The 19948-nt window shown below is 41.3% G+C and overlaps 2 protein-coding genes across 11 annotated transcripts in view; one reads left to right on the top strand and one right to left on the bottom strand.

Moving 5' to 3' along the window:
• RNF170 (ring finger protein 170) overlaps positions 1-12474 on the bottom strand; it is a 45921-nt gene extending 33447 nt beyond the window's left edge. The window contains exons 1-3 of one of the 7 annotated variants that reach the window (XM_045997880.1): positions 12282-12471; positions 6692-6767; positions 5865-6008 (exon numbers count right to left, since the gene is read on the bottom strand). In XM_045997880.1, coding sequence (XP_045853836.1) covers positions 5865-6001 — 137 coding nt within the window. In that variant the 5' untranslated portion in view covers positions 6002-6008; positions 6692-6767; positions 12282-12471. Of the gene's footprint in view, positions 1-5864; positions 6009-6691; positions 6768-11962; positions 12234-12281 lie in introns of those variants that run through there. The other 6 variants (XM_045997879.1, XM_045997883.1, XM_045997878.1 and 3 more) reach the window with 6 other exon arrangements.
• Positions 12475-12748: 274 nt separating this feature from the next.
• Positions 12749-19948, top strand: part of HOOK3 (hook microtubule tethering protein 3) — a 107491-nt gene continuing 100291 nt past the window's right edge. For 2 of the 4 annotated variants that reach the window (XM_045997875.1, XM_045997873.1), the window contains exon 1: positions 12749-12983. In XM_045997875.1, the coding sequence (XP_045853831.1) occupies positions 12927-12983 (57 nt within the window). In that variant the 5' untranslated portion in view covers positions 12749-12926. The remainder of the gene's footprint in view (positions 12984-19948) is intronic. The other 2 variants (XM_045997874.1, XM_045997872.1) reach the window with 1 other exon arrangement.

Raw genomic sequence — 19948 nt, 5'->3', positions numbered from 1 at the left:
TTTGTTGCAGCATTATCGACTATAGCCAAGATATGGAAACAACCTAAGTATCCTTTGATAGATGAATTGATGAAGAAGATGTGATACATGTACACAACGAAATATTACTCAATATAAGAGAGAATGAAACCTAGGAGGGGTAGAGAATGAAATCCTGCCATTCATGACAACACAGATGGACCTAGCTGGTATTACTCTAAGTGAAACAAGTCAGAGAAAAGACAAAAACACCATATGACTTTACTTATATCCGGAATGTAAAAAACTAAACAAATGAGCAAACAAAATAAAAAACTGAAGCAGACTCATAAATACAGAAAACAAACTGGTGGCTTTAAGAGGGAAAGGGGATGGGCAAAATAGGTGAAAGGGATTAAGAGGTATAAACTCTCCAACGTAAAGTAAATAAATCACAAATATGCTAAGTACAGCGTAGGAAATACAGAGAATAATACTGTAATTTAATACATTGACAGATGGCAACTAAACTCACTCACTGTGGTGAACATTTGATAATGCATAAAGCTGTCGAATTACCATGTTATATACCTAAAATTAATATTGTATGTCAGCTATAATTAAAAATAAAAACTAGGGAAAAAAATTACCTACTCTAAAAGAAAGAAAGAAGGACCCAAACTGGGGTCATGATCCCAGGGTCCTGGGATTGAGCCCCACATCTGGGCTTCCTGCTCAGTGGGAAGCCTGCTTCTCCCTCTCCCACTCCCACTCCCCCTGCTTGTGTTCCCTCTCTCGCTGTGTCTCTTTTTGTCAAATAATAAAATCTTAAAAAAAAAAAAAAAAAAGGATACAAAGACCCTTCAAGGGAGAAGGGTGGTCTTTTCAAGAAATGTTATTGGGAAAACTGAATATACACATGCAAAAGAATGAAGAAGGACCCTTACTTCCTATCACATACAAAAATGAGCTCAAAATGAATCAAAGACCTAAACTTAAGAGCTAAAGCTACAAAAATCTTAGAAGAAAATATAGAGGAAAATCTTCGTGACCTTAGATTTAGCAATGATTTCTTAAATATGACACCAACAACATAGGAAACAAAAGAAAAAATAAATTGGACTTTATCAATGTTAGAAACTTTGTGCATTAAAGGGTACTACAAAGAGAGTAAAAAGACAACTCACAGACTAGCAGAAAACATCTATAAATCATATTGTTGATAAGTGATTAATACCAGAATATATAAAGAATTCTCATAACTTTTGTGTCAACTATACTTCAATGGAAAAAAACTCTCATAGGGACACCTGGCTGGCTCAGTTGGTGGAGCATGAGACTTTTGATTTCAGGGTCTTGAGTTCAAGCCCCATGTTGGGTGTCTACAAAAACAAATAAACAAAAACTCTCATAACTTGAAAATAAAAAGCAAACACCCCAATTCAAAGATTGGCAAAGACCTTGAATAGACTTCTTCAAAAAAGACAAATATATTGCTAATAAGCATATGAAATGATCAACATCATTCATCATAAGTGAAATGCAAATCAAAACTCCAACCAGAGGGGCACCTCGGTGGCTCAGCCTATTAGACGGTGGACTCTTGATTTCCATTCAGGTCATGATCTTGGGGTCCTGGGATTTGGCCTGCACTCAGTGGGGAGTCTGCTTCCGGGATCTCCTCTCTCTGCCCCTCTTCCACCCACTAGTACACGTGCATGCACGGACACTTCCTCTCTCTCTCAAATAAATAATAAATCAATCTTAAAAAAAAAAAACCTCCAGGGGCGCCAATAAAAAGTCAGTGGGTTAAAGCCTCTGCCTTCGGCTCAGGTCATGATCTCAGGGTCCTGGGATCGAGCCCCGCATCGGGCGCTCTGCTCAGTGGGGAGCCTGCTTCCTCCCTCCTCTCTCTCTGCCTGTCTCTCTGCCTACTTGTGATCTGTCAAATAAAAAAAATTAAAAAAATTTAAAAAACCTCCAATGAGATACTACTTTACACCCATTTGGATGACAATTATAAAAAAATAGAAGTTAGCAAGTATTGGCAAAGATACAGAAAAACTGGAACCACTGTTCACTGCTGGTGCTGCGAATGTAAAATGGGCCAGCTACTGTGAAAAGCACTTTCCTCAAAAAGTTAAAAATAGAATTACCATATGATCCAGCAATTTTAATTGAAAGCAGGTACTTGTACACTAATGTTCAATGTTGTATCAGTATTTGTCGAACTAATAGCCAAAAGGTGGGAGAAACTCAAATGTCCATCAAAAACAAATGGATGAACAAAATATGGTATATACATACAATGGAGTATTATTCAGCTATAAGAAGGAATGCTACTCTGATACGTGCCAGAATGTAGCTGGACCTTGAAAGCATTATGCTAAGTGAAGTAAGCCAGACACAAATGGACAAATATTATATGATTTCACTTTATGAGGTACCCAGAATTGACTAATTCATTGAGATAAATGGTAGAATAAAGGTTTCCAAGGGCTGGAAGGAAGGAGAATGGGAAGTTATTGTTTAACTGGTACAGTTCTGTTTGAAATGATAAAGTTCTGGCAAGGGAGTAGTGATGGCTAGACAATGTTGTGAATGTACTTAATGCCAATGAACCGTATTCTTGAAGTGGTAAATTTTATGCTGTGTTTATCTCACCGCAATACAAAAAAATAATTTTAATGGCTCAAAACCTCAAAGAAATTACAGAAAAGAGACAAAAGTTTTATCTAAATTGTAAACTACACATGCTCCCCTCTCCCAACTCATTACTAATTGATAACTTCAGCAGAAGTAACAGGATTACAACTGCCAACTGAATTTGAATCTGAAGAGCTGGACAGGAACCTTAAACTGACCTCCTACCCAATCGTATGATAGATTGAAGATTCGAAGTATAATATGAAGTACCTTATATATTTTGAAAAGTTACTTCTAAGGTAGATCCAAAATCTATTATTTATCTTTACCTATTGGCCTTGGTTCTGTCCATGAAGTCACATAAAATAAATCTAATAAATCTAATTCTTCAATAAAATAAGCCCTTATCATATTTAAAGACAACTCTTATGTCCAACAGACTTTTCCACTAAGCGGGATATCCCCAGTCCCTTCAAGCATTTATATGGTTTTAATAGCTTTACCCACTCTGATAACTTCCCCTGAATGTTTACCAGTTTAAAATTATTCACTCAAACTGTAAATTACCCAAATGTGACCTTTATCTGGTTATTTTGACTAATGCAGCATAATACTGCTAAGGTTTTCACATCTACAACATACAATTGCCTTTTTAAATATAAAACTATTGGTTTGGGGGTGCCTGCGTGGCTAAGTCATTAAGCATCTGACTCAGGTCATGATCCCAGGGTTCTGGGATCAAGCCCCGCATCAGGCTCACTGCTCAGCAAAGAGCCTGCTTCTCCCTCTCCCTCTGCCTGCTGCTCCCCCTACTTGTGCTCTCTCTGTCAAATAAATAAATTAAAAAAAAAACAAACTTTTGGTTTGCACTTCATATCTTTCCAGTCTGTGGGAAAAACTTTTATTATGTAAGTAATAAATACCCATAGCAGGAAAATTAGAAAAATAAGGAAAAAGCAAAATATTTTAAAATTAGTTTTATCAAAAATAATTTTTAAACAGTATAGTTTACTTGACCTTTGATTTTGCGATGTGTTTTTCAACCATCAGTTCTCACTCAAAAATTTATCATGGATACTTCCACATGATGATGTTATATCTGCATCTTTTTTTTTTTTTTTTAAGATTTTATATATTTATTTGACAGAGAGACTGTAGACAGACTTGGAACACAAGCAGGGGGAAGGAATAGTGGGAGAGGGAGAAGCAGGGATCCTGAGGCAGACCTTGATTTCAGGCCCTAGGATTGTGACCTGAGTGCAAGGCTGATGCTTAATCAACTGAGCCACCCAGGTGCCCCTGCCTTTTCATTTTTTTGATGATATCCTTTGAAGCATGCAAGTTGGGAATTTTGATGATGTCCAATTTACCTATTTCTTTTCTTTTGTCGCTCATATTTTGTGTCATATCTAAGAATCTTGATGTTTAAAAATCTTTTCTATAATTTTAGAGCAAACTCACTGATTTGTAATTTTAGAAATTATTTTTTCTATTTTATTTTTTTCTATTTCTGTTTTCAATGACACATACTGATACATAAAATTTTATTTATCTCCATGTTTTAACACTTAAATTTCTAGTTTATATCCTAGTGTCTACTTAATGGTATATAAACACCTGAAGCCTCTAAGTTTTATTCCTGATTCTATAACAGTAATTTTAACTTTAATCTTAATTCCCTCCATACTGTCCAACTTTGTTCTTTTGCCTGTTTTGCTATTTAAAGACTGAAAGTACTTTTCTTTTTTTAAAGATTTTTATTTATTTATTTGACAGAGAGAGACACAGCCAGAGAGGGAACACAAGCAAGGAGAGTAGGAGAGGGAGAAGCAGGCTCCCTGCAGAGCAGGGGGCCCAAGTGGGACTTGGTCCCACGACCCTGGAGTCATGACCTGAGCAGAAGGCAGGCACTTAACAACTGAGCCACCCGGGTGCCCCAAGAATTAAAATATCTTGTACTTATTATCTCTATTACCTAAAAATTGAAGAATTCAATTATGAAAATTACATTTTAAAACCGTGATATTTCCATGGAAAATTTTTTTTTCAAAATATGGTATTTACAATAGGAACAATACATGGTAGCATTTAGAGCCTAGTGAAAAATAAAATACATTAGCAAATATACAAGTGATGAGAAAAACAAAAGCAAAAGAAAAAATTAAGTGCCCTTACTGCCCACAGCTCATTGACAAGTCCTTGAAACAGGGTGACCTTCCTCTAGGAACTCAGCTGCCTCAATGTTGACCCCTTGCTAAGGGCAAAAGGCAATCTTAGCTTAACATTATCCTGACCCCGCAGGGTCCTGTAAATCTACCTTAATTCCTTTGGAAGCTTCCTTTATCTCTACCCCTCCCACCCCAAGATATATGTTATCAATCATCCTCCATGCATCTGGCCCACTGATACACATCTGAAGGGTCTCAGACTAACATTTAATTAGAAAGTAATAAATGACCTTCTCCTAACAATAGCTAGCCCCCTCAAGGTCCTGGAAATCTTGCTTCTAAAATTCTTTAGAGGAGTGCCTGGGTGGTCAGTTAAAACGTCCCACTCTTGGTTTCGGTTCAGGTCAGAATCTCAGGTTCCTGAGATTGAGCCCTGTGTAAGGCTCTGTACTCAGCAGGGATTCTGCTTCTCTCCTTCTCCCTCTGTCCGCCTGCCCCCTCTTCTCTAAAATAAATAAATCTAAATAAATAAGTACATAAATAAATTCTCTAGAGACTGATGCTACCTATAACCCCCTCCCAACTTGAAAATATATAATCAGTCACCCGTCAACCCCAGTGCAGCTCTTTCTGCCCACAGATCCTGCCCTCATTCTTTAATAAAACCTCCTTTTTAGGGGTGCCTGGGTGGCTCAGTGGGTTGGGCCTCTGCCTTTGGCTCAGGTCATGATTTCAGGGTCCTAGGATCGTGCCCCATATTGAGTGATCTGCTCAGCGGGGAGCCTATTTCCCCTTCTCTCTCTGCCTGCCTCTCTGCCTACTTGTGATCTCTCTCTCTCTCCCCCTCTGTCAAATAAATAAATAAAGTCTTTAAAAAAAAACGAAAAAAACAAAAAAAAAACAATCTCCTTTTTGCACTGAAGACATCTCTAGAATTCTTTCTTAGCTGTTGGCTCCAAACTCCATTTCCACATCACAATTACTGAACTCTATTACTCAGTTCTTTAAGTATTAAAAATTACTAGAAGCAATCAGAAAGCAGTGGCCCTTGCAAATATACATTATTTCAATTCTTTTGTCCTTTAGTCTCACCTGAAAAGTGCATATACCAGGGTAGCAATCAAAGCGAAACTGACCACAACTGCCACAAGTACTTGGTCACTTACTCCTTCTATGACTGAATCATCATCCAATTTCAAACTTTGAACTTCACCTTGATATTTGGCCATTCCAAGTCTAAAAGATAAAGAAAAAAAAGTTACAAAAGACACAGTGAAAATAACATACACTAATCAAAACCAAATAAATGTAACTGACTTCTAATGTATATAATTTTTTAAAGCGCCCACTTAAGGAAAGTTGCATTAAGTACAACTCTAGTGGAGATTCTCCCGTTAATTGAGTTCTTTAAAATTTGCAAGACACATTATTTTGAGGAGTACAAAATTTTATTTCCCTTAAGATAAACAATTACTCTAATTTATCATCTATTCACGTTTTTTTAAAACAAAATTTTTTAAAAACACCCTTTCTTTTTCAAGCTCTGTTCCTTTAATCTTAGGGAAAAAAAGACATTCCTCATGGCCAACTGCTCTTCTCATTCTTGTATACCAAATATTCTCCCAGTAAATCAGATCCCTCTTCACCCTCACAGCACTGAGTGGGTCCTAGAATGTACCACGGATGGATAGGGAAGGCAATATATTTTCTTCTTCTGTAAATATTCCTGTATTATCTAGCATAGTGCTCAGCACACAGTAGGACCTAATAAATATATGTTTAAATATGAGTGACTTACCTTACTTATAATGTTAGTAATTTGAAAAGTAAAACACAAAAATGCCATAGGACATTTTTATCTATACTAAGATTAGTTGAATTAATGAAAATTTGAGGGCTTGAAAAACTATTAGCCTCACCTGGAACTAAGCTCAGCTTATGGTTGAGAATTCTTTGAACTGCCTGGAATATGGAATCACTCTGAGGCTGCATTTCCTTATGAAGAGAAAAGGGAGGAAATGAAACTCTCCTTCCCATACACTAAACTTCAGAAAAATGGTAATACCCAATTCCTATAGGTATGAAGGGAAATAACCCAAGTATCAGAATCGAAGTATCACAGGTAATCACATTTTTTATATTGCAAAACAGAAAAATTTAGTCTCTTAAGACCCTTAAAGGAAAACGTAAACATATATGACTATTTAAAATAAAATTCTGTATCTATGTAACTTATTGCACTGAAAAGTTTGTCATCAACCTAATGACTCTGTTAAGAGGAAACTTTGCAAAAGTCTAACACCCTTGAAAGAATCTGAATTGGATGCTGAAATAAGGGAATTACCTTATGGAAGAAACCTAAGCAAACAAACAGATCAAAGCCAATTTCCAATCTTTACACATAGTAATAGCCAATGTATCAGGAACTTTCTAACGATGGGTTTCAAATGACCATTATGAAGGCCACACACCAGGAAACTCAGAAGCAGCTCGAATTTCATTATTTCCATACAAAAGAATAATCAAATAAACTGCCAACTGAAACTGAATAAACAGCCTCAAATAATCTAGGGGTGGGTCATGCAATAAATTTAGGTGTTTATTTTACCAGGTTTCCTTTTTATTTTTTTTTAAGATCTTATTTTTAAGTAATCTCTAAACCCAACATGGGGCTCAACCCCATAACCCCAAGATCAAAAGTTTTAGGCTCCAATGACTAAGTTGGCCAGGAGTCCAGGTTTCTCTTTTAAAATTACAAATGCTTTCTACAGCTGTGTCAAAAGTCCTACGGGCAGTGAGAACTACTTGCAGCTGTACAAAAGATAACCAAAATGTTATCCCCTTGTGTCGATTTCCAGTCTCTTCTGAATCTAATTACTTCACAGAGTTGTAACGACTTTTCCCAATGGTATTAACTTTGGGCAGTTTACTACTGAAGGGGAACATAATTTGTCATCCCCAAACGATGATTTTTTTTTTTTAAACAGCAAAGGAAAAGTTCTGAAACTCAAGTAGAAGTTACCCTTCCAAGAAAGAGATATTTACAAAGGAAATCTCCATTTGTAAAGGTATCTCCCTCTCACACCTGAAGAGGACTAAATCCCTACAGACTGTTGAGGAGAAAGCACTCACTTAAATCTGCATAACAACTTTACCCTTGTTTACTGTGCTTTTCCTGGTAACCTCCCATACCTGTTTCTCCCGCCACCCCCAACACCTTTGTCTTTAGCTGAAGGTGGTATTTAGTATGACTGCTTGGGCCATTTTGGAGTTTACTCAGTCTTTCTAGGTACTGCCCATGTACACAGGAAGGTTTTCTTGTTAGTGTCTTTTAGTACAGGGGAGTCTCAGCCAAGAACCTAATAGGTTAGAGGGATAGTTTTTTCTCCCCCAGACTCCTTTGCATTTTTTTAAATGGGTTACATTTGTTTCAGTGTCCTTCCAAGTATAATCAAGGGTAATGTGAGTAAATTCCACTGCACAAATTATGTTTTTTCACTCTGCTGTATATTTAACTTCTTTGTAAATAAGATATTGCTTCAAGCACAGTTGCAAGAGCTCAGAGATCCCAGGATGCTCTAAGTATTGCACAGCCACATAATGTTATTTGCATCATTTTACGCAGAAGCTCCCGATGTTATTGAAATGAAGAGTTATTTTTTACTTCCACAAATTTTGGTATTCCCAAAGAAAGTGTTTGGGCAGAGAGAGAGGAGGGGAAGAAAAGTGTTTGGGCAGAGAGGGGGGTGGAGGGGAAAAGGCCACTGATAAATTTCTGAGAGGAACAGGGTGGTCAGCTGTGTTTTCCTGTCCCATGGAAACCCCAGCTAAAGCCAGCGCTCTCACTGGGAGAAGAGAACTATTAATGACTGACCTTGTTGGGGGCTTCCAATAGCTCAGTTTCCACTAGTAGTTTTTCTTATAATCATAGTTTTAAAATGGAACTGTAGGAGTTAATATTTCAAAAATGGGGTGATGCAGATCTGAGATTACAGAGGATAAACGATAAAAAGAAAATTTTCTACTTGAGATTACATAATACCTCAATCTTGAAAAGTCAGTCTTTTCGATCTGAACTTCAGTTCTCCAACTCACGCTTTACAAGGTTAGATCTTGTCTAGACCAGAACTGTGAGGCTGGTTTTGCCCAAAAGCACAGGCCCTCAACTCAAGCCTGCCTGGACATTAACAGTCCAGATTTTAGTTCCAGTTCTATTACAACTGTGTTCCCACGTAATCTCTAAGGACCTTTCATTGTCTGCAAAACTGGGCTTGAGGTTTCTTAAGTTCCTTCCCCCATTACAAATAAGAAAATAAGAGTTACCAGGACTTCATTTTTACTATTTGAGATTCACAGAAACAAAACACCATAGGTCTTGGAAACTGTGGTATAATTGATAGAAGCCTGAAGAGAACTGGTTTCTAGCTTTGGTTTGTTATTTATTTTTCAAGATTTTATTTACTTATTTGACAGAAGGAATACAAGCTGGGGGAGTGAGAAAGGGAGAAGCAGGATTCCCGCCAAGCAGAGAGCCTGATGTGGGGGTAGATTCCAGGACCCTGGGATGATAACCTGAGCCGAAGGCAGGTGCTTGAAGACTGAGCCACCCAGGCACCCCTGGTCTGCTACTGATTAACTAGCTAAGTCTTATTGAGGAATAGCTTAATGTCAGAAAAGCGTAAGCTCTGGAATCACAACTGTATACTTACGTAAAGTTTGCATCTCAGCTTCCTCATATGTAAAGTATATAAAATTATTTTTAACCACACCAAATGCCCACTTTTACGTAATCTCCACGCCCATCATGGGCCTGAATTGACAACACTGAGATCAAGAGTCGCATGCTCTACCTACTAAGCCAGCCAGGCGCCCCCCAAATGCCCACTTGTTTGACACCACCCCCAAAACGCTCTTTATTTTATGGACTTTATAACGAGATAATGAAGGTATTTCGCATATTGCTGGGCTCATCATATAGGCTCTCAGTAAATTCAAGCTATAGTATTTTGGTTACTAATTTTTTATATATTTTATTTTTAAAGTAATCTCTACACCCAATATGGACCTCAAACTTATCCCAAGATCAAGAGACACATGCCCAACCATCTGAGAGAGCTAGGCACCCTTGATTACTATTAACAACTGTCAAGAACCATTATAAAACTTAGTCGTGACTTTCCCATAGCTGCACTATGTTGCATCTCAAATTAAAAAAAAATTTTTAAGGTTTTATTTATTTGACAGAGTGAGAGGGATGACAAGTAGGCAGAGCAGCAGGCGGTTGGGGGTGGGGGACAGGCTCTGCGCCGAGCAGAAAGCCCGAAGTGGGGCTCCGTCCCAGGATCCTGAGGTCCTGACCTGGGCCGAAGGCAGGGGCTTAACCCACTGAACCACCCAGGCACCCCTCAAATTCTCTTTAATCAAAGCTATAAATATGTATTCCCCGGGATTACTCCATAAATTTGGGAGCATTGCCATGCAGGGCACTAGGATGTTTATTTAAATCTGATAAGCAGCTATAAAAATAAGTCTGACACACAGCTGTAATAGATGAGAACTAGTCTCCAACTAAACAGAGTAAGGAGACAGCTAAAACAAGTTGCACTCACCTCTCTCCTTGGTCTTTTCCAAAACTTTCAGAAAAAAATAATTAAGAATAAGGGAAATATAGGAAATTTCATAACTTCCAAAGGAGAAACTCAGTCTTTTTACCCAAGTTCATGTAGAAACATGATAATCACATCACTTCCATAGATAATTACATCCAAGAAGCTTTTAATAGAATTTCCTTCATTGAGGGTAATTGGAGCCATAAATGAAATCTCAAGAACACTGCAGTATCATATATAAATGTATGGTGGGTAAGCAGTCAAGACTGAAAAAGGAGGCTTAGGTCATGTGTGTCAAAGCCTTGAAACCTAAGCAGCTGGAATGAAGGTGTTCACTATACCAGTCCCTCCAGAAAAGGTTACCATCTTGTTCTCCACTTCCAAAAACAAGTTGCAGGTGAGTCAGGCTTAAGTCGATGTAACATATACTTACTGATTTTATGTGCCCAACAAGGGTAAAGTCATTAAAGTGCTAGGGATTCTACAGAAACGACCTAGCATGGAATGTAGGAACTCTGGTTTGACCGAGATCCAGAGGCACCAACAGAGGAAACAAGGCCGGCAGGACACATTTATCATTTCTAAAGATTTCTCTGCCCATGGTGGAGGGAAGAATACTTTTTTTTTTTAAAGACCATTGAGAAGAGTCTAGGTAAGATTTTTCTTACATTTACAAAATAAATTCATCACATGTGAATTGTTAACTGGGACTCTGTAAGTCATCATTAAGAACTCACCCTGATTATGAATGTTCAAAGATAAAACCTACTCCCAATGGGAAAAGGGGGGCTCCAGAACTTGCAAACCAAAGACGTGCTCTAGAAATTTATGTTTGCTGCATTCCAAATAAATTTGGCATTACCTGATAAAGTTATGTATTACCAACGATCCTCCTAGGACTCCAAGGCATGTATCTTAAAGAAACCCCCTACAGATTTGCACTAGGATCCAGGTATAAGAATGCTTATAGCACTTTTTTTAGTACCCCCAAACTGGGACGACAAAATGTCCATTATCAGAATGGTTACGCTGTTATAATCATACAATGGAATACTAGGCAGCAATAAAAAATTACTTACAGATATATACAAATTTACTATAAATTCAAAGCCACAAAATACACTGGTCCCATTCATAAAAGTGCAAAAACAAGCCAAGAAAAACTATCTTGTGTAGACACGCATATACAGACAGAAAACCTATAAGGAAAAGCAGGAAAGTATCATAAAAGTCTAGGGACGAAACTGTTCTCAGGAAGGAAGGTGTGGGCAGAACTCCTGAGGGGTGAGCAGTGTTCTTTTATCAGGGTGTATATCATTATTTTTCTTGAACCAGGTACGCTGTATGCACTTTTCTGCATATGTCGTACCGCATAAAAACATACTGATATCCCTGCAGAAATCCGCGTCTTTACGAAGGTGGGTGCTCGTGGCGGACCATCTGCAGAGCCACCAAGCAAGGCCGACTCCCAGCTCCACACTAGAAGCAGGCCCTAGAACCGCCGAGGTCCTCGCGGACCAACAACTGGCGCACACCCTCTCCCTACTAAGCAGCCGAAGTTTTCAGGGAGTCGACGCTCACCGCGACCCGGGAAGGGACGGCCGGCTCTTCTCACCCGGCCCAGCACCCAGAACCGCGAGACGACCGCCACGTCGGCCCGTCCACCGCCTCCGGAACTCCGGGCGGGAGCCGGGCGACTCTGGGGCTTCGCCCCCGGCTTCCTGAAGGAAGGCGGAGCCCCGGGGTCCGAAGCGGCGACTCCCCCCGCCCCGAAGCCCGAAGGCGACCCCGGGGCAGTCCCGCCCACGCCGGAGCGCCTGCCGCGGCTCCCGCGGGCCCGGATCCGGGGGGGCGTGGCCGGCCGCGGCCCGGGCTGCTGGGAGGGGGAGGGGGCGCGTACCTCTCCACCGCACAGGATACCTCGCCAGTTCCCGGTGACTGAGACTAGAGATTATTTCCGGGCACGGCCCCCGCCACCCCTCCCAGGCAACCACTAGGTCTTTTTTAATTAGGAGTGGGGACACCGGCGCACGCGCACTGCCGAGCTTCCGTGAAGCTGCGAGCGGCCAGGCGGGGAGGACCCGCCACCGCTGCCGCCGCCGCCGCCGCCGCCGCCGCCGCTAGGGCCGGGCGCGTGCGCGCGGCGACACGCAGCGGGCCGGCGTCGGGGCGCGCGCGGCGGCGGCTGGGAGGCGGGCCGGCCGGAGCACGATTGTGCGCAGTGGCTCGTCGGCCGCGGCTCTGGCCAGGGCCGGCGCTTTCTGGAGGAGGGGTGTGGGGGCTGGAGGCGGGGACGCCAGGCTGCGGGCGTGGCCGGGGGCGCGCGCGCCGGGCGCGCGGTCCCGAGTGAAAGGAGAAGGAGGGGCAGCGGGGGTGACGGTGCTAGAGCCGCTGGCAGCGCCGGGGCGGTAGTCGGCGGCCGGGGCCGAGGAGAAGGTGGGCCAGAGGCCAGGTCAGCCGCTCCGACTCTCCGACGCAGCCCCAGAGCTAGCGGCAGCGGTTTCTGGTGAGGCGGGGAGGCGCTGCCAAGCCCCAGCTGGGGAAGATGTACAACGTGGAGTCGGTGGAGCGGGTGGAGCTGTGCGAGAGCCTTCTCACTTGGGTATGTGGTGACTGGCGCGTCGGGGAAGACCCCCTCCTCCAGGCCTCCTTTCCGGGATCCCCCGCGCTGGTTGCGGGGGGCGAGCGCCGAGGGCGGTGTTGCCGTCACATCCGGGGCCTGGGGCGGGCGGAGCCGGGGGCCGCCGGTGCGGGCCGCGTCTATCCCAGCGGCCGGGCCGTGTGGGGGGCGGTGGAGAGCGGCCGCGCACGGGGCGGCTGGGGGGACTCGGCCCCGAGTCCGAGGGAAACTTGCCGGTCTTGAGGTGTTGGCTGCTCTGCGAGTGGAAACCGGCCGGGTGGAGGCTAATGATGGGGTGCGGGCGGCACTGTGATTAGGATTGTTGTTGTTTGCAGCTGATGAGGCACGGGCGCTTCCCTCTCGCTTCCGGGGACACCGGAGCTTGGCTGTCTCTGCGCCGGGCGCAGCAGGCAGAGGCACTCGGGACCCCTGGTTACGACGTTCCTCGCCTTTGTTGTAGCGTTCACAGAGGACTGAGAGGGGAGCCCCTTGGGGGTGAGCCGGGCGCGCTGAAGGAGAAAAGTACTTTGAAGGGAGCGTCGGAAAAATACGGAAAGGCACCCAGAGACGGTGTTTAAAATGCGAGATACGCTTCAGAGATGAGAAAGTCAGCCGCGTGGAGTTACTTAAGGGGTAACTGTAAACACAAATCTGGAAGCTATGTAGGAATCAGTAATGGAACTGGACATTTTGGGGCGACGTTGTGGGCTTCTGATCTTAAATTATTGAACACTTATTTAAAATGTCACGTTTTAAAGTATCTGTTTCGTTCTAGTGCTAACAATGTGTCTTTAGCAGCCTTTTCGAGAGCCGGACCTGAAACCCAGGCTGTGTTTCACAAACCTAGGTGTCAGTTTTGGGCCTATGTGTTTGTATGTATAGAGGTCCGCAGAGCCTTGGGATAAACCTAGTGCTTTCTCCAGGAGATTTACTTACTGCTAAAAATGTTAAATGTCATTTCTAGGATAGGACACTATTACGTTTATTGAGGTGACTACAGCATTAGGGTTAATGTTAAAGATAAGATACGGATGTCAAAAAAAACTCTGTTCAGTGGTACCTGAGTCGTTTCAGATCTCTGAAATGTATGTGTCACTTTCCTGTGTGGGGGCACCTCCATGGAAAGGTTAAAGAAGCACTGCATTAGGTATGTTGTAACAAAGGTAGTGTAAATACTCTGAGATTTTTTTCTTTCTTTTTTTAAAAGATTTTATTTATTTGAGAGAGAGAGAGCAGGGGCAGGGGCAGAGGGAAAGGACTTCCGTGCTGAGCTGGGAGCGGGACATGGGACTTGATCCTAAGAACCCTGAAATCATGACCTGAGCTGAAGGCAGATGCTTAACTGAGCCACCCATGTGCCCCTACTCAGATTTTCATAATGTGTTCTGTGAATCAGATTATGTCTTCTGAAATAATACATTCACTGCTAGGGCTTGATATGTTCTGTAACTTTTACGTTAGGCTATTACTGGGATTTCGGGGTGTTTTTTGGTTTTTGCAATAATATATAGTTAACATATAGCTTACGAATAGAGTAGGCTCCAACTTCAGACGAGAAGGGTTTCGTTACTGTATTTTAGAGAAGAGAGAAACTGTTAAGCTGCATAATGTGGCCAAGGCATGGGAGAGAGAAAGGAAAAGAATGACCACATTCTTTGATCCTGTGGCAGGAATAGAGTTGGCAGAGGTTGTAAACAGAAGGTGAGGATTTTAAAGTGTGCCTTTTTGAGTCTGTACAAGTAAGTTCCTCCCTCAATGCTAGAAAAAGGCAAGAGGGCAAAGATGAGGAAGCTAACTGAATCTGAAGTAGGGCTACATTGTTTAAAGTCTAGAAAGACAAGTCTTGAAAACAGGTGTATATGAAGGACATCTGCAAAAAGATGGTGATCATTGCAGTTATTTGAGTGAGAAATGCTAATAAAAATATAGAGGAAGAGTCTTGGAGAAGTTTGAGTAGACACACAGTATGAGGGCATCTATTTAGGATCTGGTAAATGTCAAGAAAACAAAACCTAAGTTATCAGAGTCCCTGAAAACCAGGGAATGTGGTGTTGTAGAAAAGAATTTTTGAATTGTCACTGGAAGGCCCAAAAAGGAAAATTTCTGGAGAAAATAAGATGAGAGATTTTCAATAACAACTGGAGGGGCAGAGTCTCTGCAAAGATGTACAATTCTAAGATTTGGAAACTTTTTAAAACCTTGTGCATTGAAATCTTTCAAAATAAAGTTGAGTTTAAATGCTGGCTTCCCTTTGTCATTATAAAAAGCAGAATAAATGTTTATGCAGAAATTGAGGTAGCTAAAAGTGTACATTTAGCCTAGCAGTATCCCTCATATCTGGAGGCCAGCTTTTGCTGAAAACAATTCCAAAACCAAGTGTAAGGGGGAAAAAAGTATGCAATACACTCCAAAGAAGACTCCCATTGGCACACTTGGCTGGCTGAGTCAGTAGAACTTGTGATTCTCAATCTCAAGGTCCTGAGTTCAAGCCCAACAGTTGGCATGGAACCTACTTAAAAAAGAAAAGACAAGACTCCCATTTGGACTAATTTACTCTACATAAGCTTACAGCCATGTTGGTAATGTGGGTTCTGTGCACACAGAAGATTAGGCAGTAACTGCAACACTTGGCAAGGTACAGGCAGCTGCCAGTGACCTAGAAGATCCAAGAACTGAAAGCTCAGTCCTACGTGATTCATTCTTTGAGCTGACCGCCTTACAGAATTCAGGAACCTCCATGCTTAATTATTGAAGATCATAATTAGGATCTTGAATATCAAAAGTTTATTTTCACTTAGTACTTAGCATTTAGTACTAGATAGGAGGTAGATAGTACACTTTAGAAATTCTTCCACTAGAAACAGTTAAAATAATGAAACCTCAGGCACTTAAAAGGGATGACTATTAGTTGTCTGTCCAGAATTCATTTCTGTGGACATCAAATTGCCTTAAATGCTGGATAAATAGTTGTTGTATCAGAGTGCCTACTAGCCCAAGAATCAGATGTTCCAAATTTTTGTTGAAAGAGGAATAGTTAGGAAAAGACAGAGTATCCTTCTACCAGTGGAAAACACCTTAAGGTTAAATTCCGAATTAGAGTTTATGCAGCAAGCAAGTTCAGCAGGATGTGCTTGAAAATTTCCACTCTACCTCCTCTCCCCACCCTCTGAGTCAAATTGTATTCTTACCTGTTAAGGAAATCTGCCCTGCCTATTGCACCTGTCAAGCCTAATTTCTTGAACTTTACATGAAAAGATTGTTCTTTCCTAGGTTTTAGAGACTAAAAAACCAGAACAAAACTGGAATGCTACCAGTTTAGTGGGAAAAGAATCATCACATAGGCTAATAAGTACATTTCTTCTGCAAAACCCAGCAACATTAGCATATCCTTTTAATTTTCATATTACTTAGTTAGCAGCCGGTAAAATGTATAGTAAAGACTTGGGGAAGGTATCATTTTTGGGATGGTATCTCCCTACATTCCATTCTCTCTGCCTAACTCCATTCTACTAACGATTTTTGTTTTGTGATGGAATAATCAGTGTACAAAAGTTAAAGCACATTTTTAAAAAGCGTTGTTTTTCTTTTTTAAAAATTGAGGGTTGGGGCGCCTGGGTGGCTCAGTGGGTTAAGCCTCCGCCTTTCGCTTAGGTCATGATCCCAGGGTCCTGGGATCGAGCTCCACATCAGGCTGTCTGCTCGACAGAGAGCCTGCTTCCTCGCCTCTCTGCCTGCTTGTGATCTCTCTCTGTCAAATAAATATATAAAATCTAAAAAAAAAAAAAAAATTGAGGGTTAATATAAAATGGTAGGTTTTATGTTTATATTTATACATAGGTTCTGACATTACTACCTGAGTTCAAATCCTAGTTTTACTTTATACTTAGTGTGGGAAACTTTATCTCTGTGTTTCAGTTGCATTCATCCCTCCTGAGCAGAGAGCCCAATGTGGGGCTTGATCCCAGGACTCTGGGATCATGACCCGAGCGGAAGGCAGAGGCTTTACCCCATCGAGCCACCCAGGTGCCCCAGATTCTGATTTCTAACAAGTTTCCAGGTGATGCTATTGTTAGTGGCCTGGGGACCATATACCTTGAGAACCACTGCTCTAGAGCAGGGATTTTTAATTTTAGCATTATTAGCATTTGGGGTTGGAGAATTCAGTGGCAGTGACCTATGCATTGTAGGACTTTTAAAAGTAGCATCCCTGGCCTTTGCCTACTAGATGCCAGTAGCACACACCTATTTGTTAAAAATAAAAACGTTTCTTAGGGAGCAAAACCACCCCTGGTTGAGAACTGCTGTGGAGATACTAATTCCAGGTGATCTCCTGCTTTACTTTTCTCATGCTTTTGTGGGGGAGGGTGAGATGGAGGTTGGGAGATGTTAATAGAGCTTCTTGGAGTGAAAGAAAGGTTATGATCTTTTAGGTAGAATTTCACACCTTAACGCACTTAGGTGTAATTAAATTTTACTGTGCTGATCTCCGGACACATCCTGTAGATGTTAAACTCAGTTGATGAGACTGGTAGATGATAGATTTTTTAAAATTAAAATATTCATATACCATAAAATTCATTCTTTTTTAAATTTTTCCTTTAGAGTGTTTTTTTAAATGCACTTTTTTTTTTAAGATTTTATTTATTTATTTGACAGATCACAAGTAGGCAGAGAAGCAGGCAGAGAGAGGGGAAGGGAAGCAGGTTCCCTACTGAGCAGAGAGGCTGATGCAGGGCTCAGTCCCAGGACCCTGGGATCATGACCTGAGCCAAAGGCAGAGGCTTAACCCACTGAGCCACCCAGGCACCCCTCCTTTAGAGTGTTTTTAAGATTCTCTTTATTTGACAGAGCACAGGGGTGCACAAGCAGGGTGAGTGGGAGCCTCCCTGTGAGTAGGGAGCCCGATGGGGGACTCGATCGCAGGACCCCCAGATCATGACTTGAACTGAAGGCAGATGCTTAACAGACTGAACCACCCAGGAGCCCCAGAATACATGCTTTTAAAATGTACAATTCAGTGGTTTGTAGTAAACACTTTTTAATCATCCCAAAAGGAAACTCCATAAAGCTAGATTTCCTTTGGCACCTGCTTTTATTTCAAGCACAGGTGGACCTCATGTAGCCTTCATGATGAAGTATTTATTTACCTTAAGAGCCAGTATAGAGAAAGTAATTGTTTAGAAGCCACGTTTTAAAAATCAGAATGAAGATAAGTTTTTTCTAAGTCCCAAGAGAGAAATAGAATTTTAGAACTAAATTATTTACATTATTAAAGAATTACCTGCTTTTTTGAGTTTTTTTCTTTTAATTGGTCAGAGACCGTTTTCTAATCTGCTTTGGATCAGAGGGTTCCAAATGCCCAACCAGTGTCCCACCGTATAAGAATTATTTGATGAGTGTGTTAAAAGTCAATTCCCAGCCTTCTGCAACTTGCCAGATGATTCTGATGTACACCAGGTTTGGGAACCACTGCTTTAAACTTTTCAAAATATCTAGTGTACATTCATTTTCTCATTTATGCCTTTAGCAACACCTCTCCATAAGGTATTTTTCCCAATTGCTAGATTAAAAAACTCTTAAGGGGGTAAAGTGGCACAACCAGGTTCACACAGCAAATTAAGAGCAAAGTTGGGGTAGAATTAGTTCATTACATTCAAAACAGGCTCACTTGAGGCTTATTCTGTGTCAGACACTGTGTTAAGATTAGTGGTAAAGAGATAAATGAGATGTGTCTCTCCGTGCTGTCTCTTTTTCCTCAAACCTATGAGAGAGATTAATTTATCAACTGTAAAATGAAAGCAGGTGCTTATCTCATTTTAAACTACATTGTTGTTATCATATTACTATTGAGACAGCTGGAGATAATATAGAATAAAATTTAGTATCTGTTCCTGCAGATAATTTATTTGTTCCATTTATTCATTTACTAATTATATTGAACCTCTACTGTATATGAAGTTAGTGTCAGGGGATGGCTTCTTTTCATTACTCTTCCAAATGGATACCTAGATAAAAACCACTTGCTATGTGATCTCGAAGATAATTCCTTTAGTTTCCACCACTGTAACCCTCACTACTCATAAGACTCTCCCATATAGGAAATATAAAGAAGCTACTGACTGCATTTGTCTGTAGCTTTTTTTTTTAAGATTTGATAAATGATACAGTACAGAGAAGTAAACACTCACCTACTGTTACAAAGTGAGAAAATGACTAAAACAGAATTACAAGAATTAAAGACAGTTTGTATTTATCAAAAATCTTAAAATGTGCATACACCTTGACCCAGTAACTTTACTTCTAAAGAATCTTTTTTTTTTTTTCTAATGATTTTATTTATCTATTTGAGAGAGAGAGAGCATGAGCACATCAGTGGGGCGGGTTGGGGAAAGGGAGAGGGAGAAGCAGGCTCCCCACTGAGCAGGGAGCATGACGTGGGGACTCCATCCCAGGACTCCTGGATTATGACCTGAGCCAAAGGCAGATGCTTAATTAACCAGGTGCCACCCAGGCACCCCCAGTAATTTCACTTCTGAGTATGTAACCCAATAAATAAAAATGGGAGATTTTTGAGTGTGACTCCCAATATTTCCATTGTCTCTACTTAGTTTGACCGCATCTGTGTTAATAATATAAACATACTAAATAGGTCTCTGTGCCTCTTCCCCTCCAATCCTTTCTTCATACTGCAGCCAGGATGGTCTTTATACAGCGCAAATCTCATGGCTTCAGTCTCATGGAGTCCTTTGCTTAGCCACCCTCCCACCTCATTGCTCTTAGAATAAAGTCCTAACATGCCTTATGAGGTTTTGCACAGTAATGCCTCATCTTTCACCATTATACTCTTTTCCCTCTTCCATTTCTTCCTATTCCCACCCCCCCCATCCCATGCTAAGCTATTTTTCATTGCTAGACTGCATCCCACTCACTTCTAATCTTTGTGTTGC

The sequence above is a fragment of the Meles meles genome, chromosome 2 (genome assembly GCF_922984935.1).
Source record: "Meles meles chromosome 2, mMelMel3.1 paternal haplotype, whole genome shotgun sequence".
NCBI lineage: Eukaryota > Metazoa > Chordata > Mammalia > Carnivora > Mustelidae > Meles > Meles meles.
Note: the sequence above shows the minus strand (reverse complement) of the source record. Positions and strands in the feature narration are given on the sequence as shown.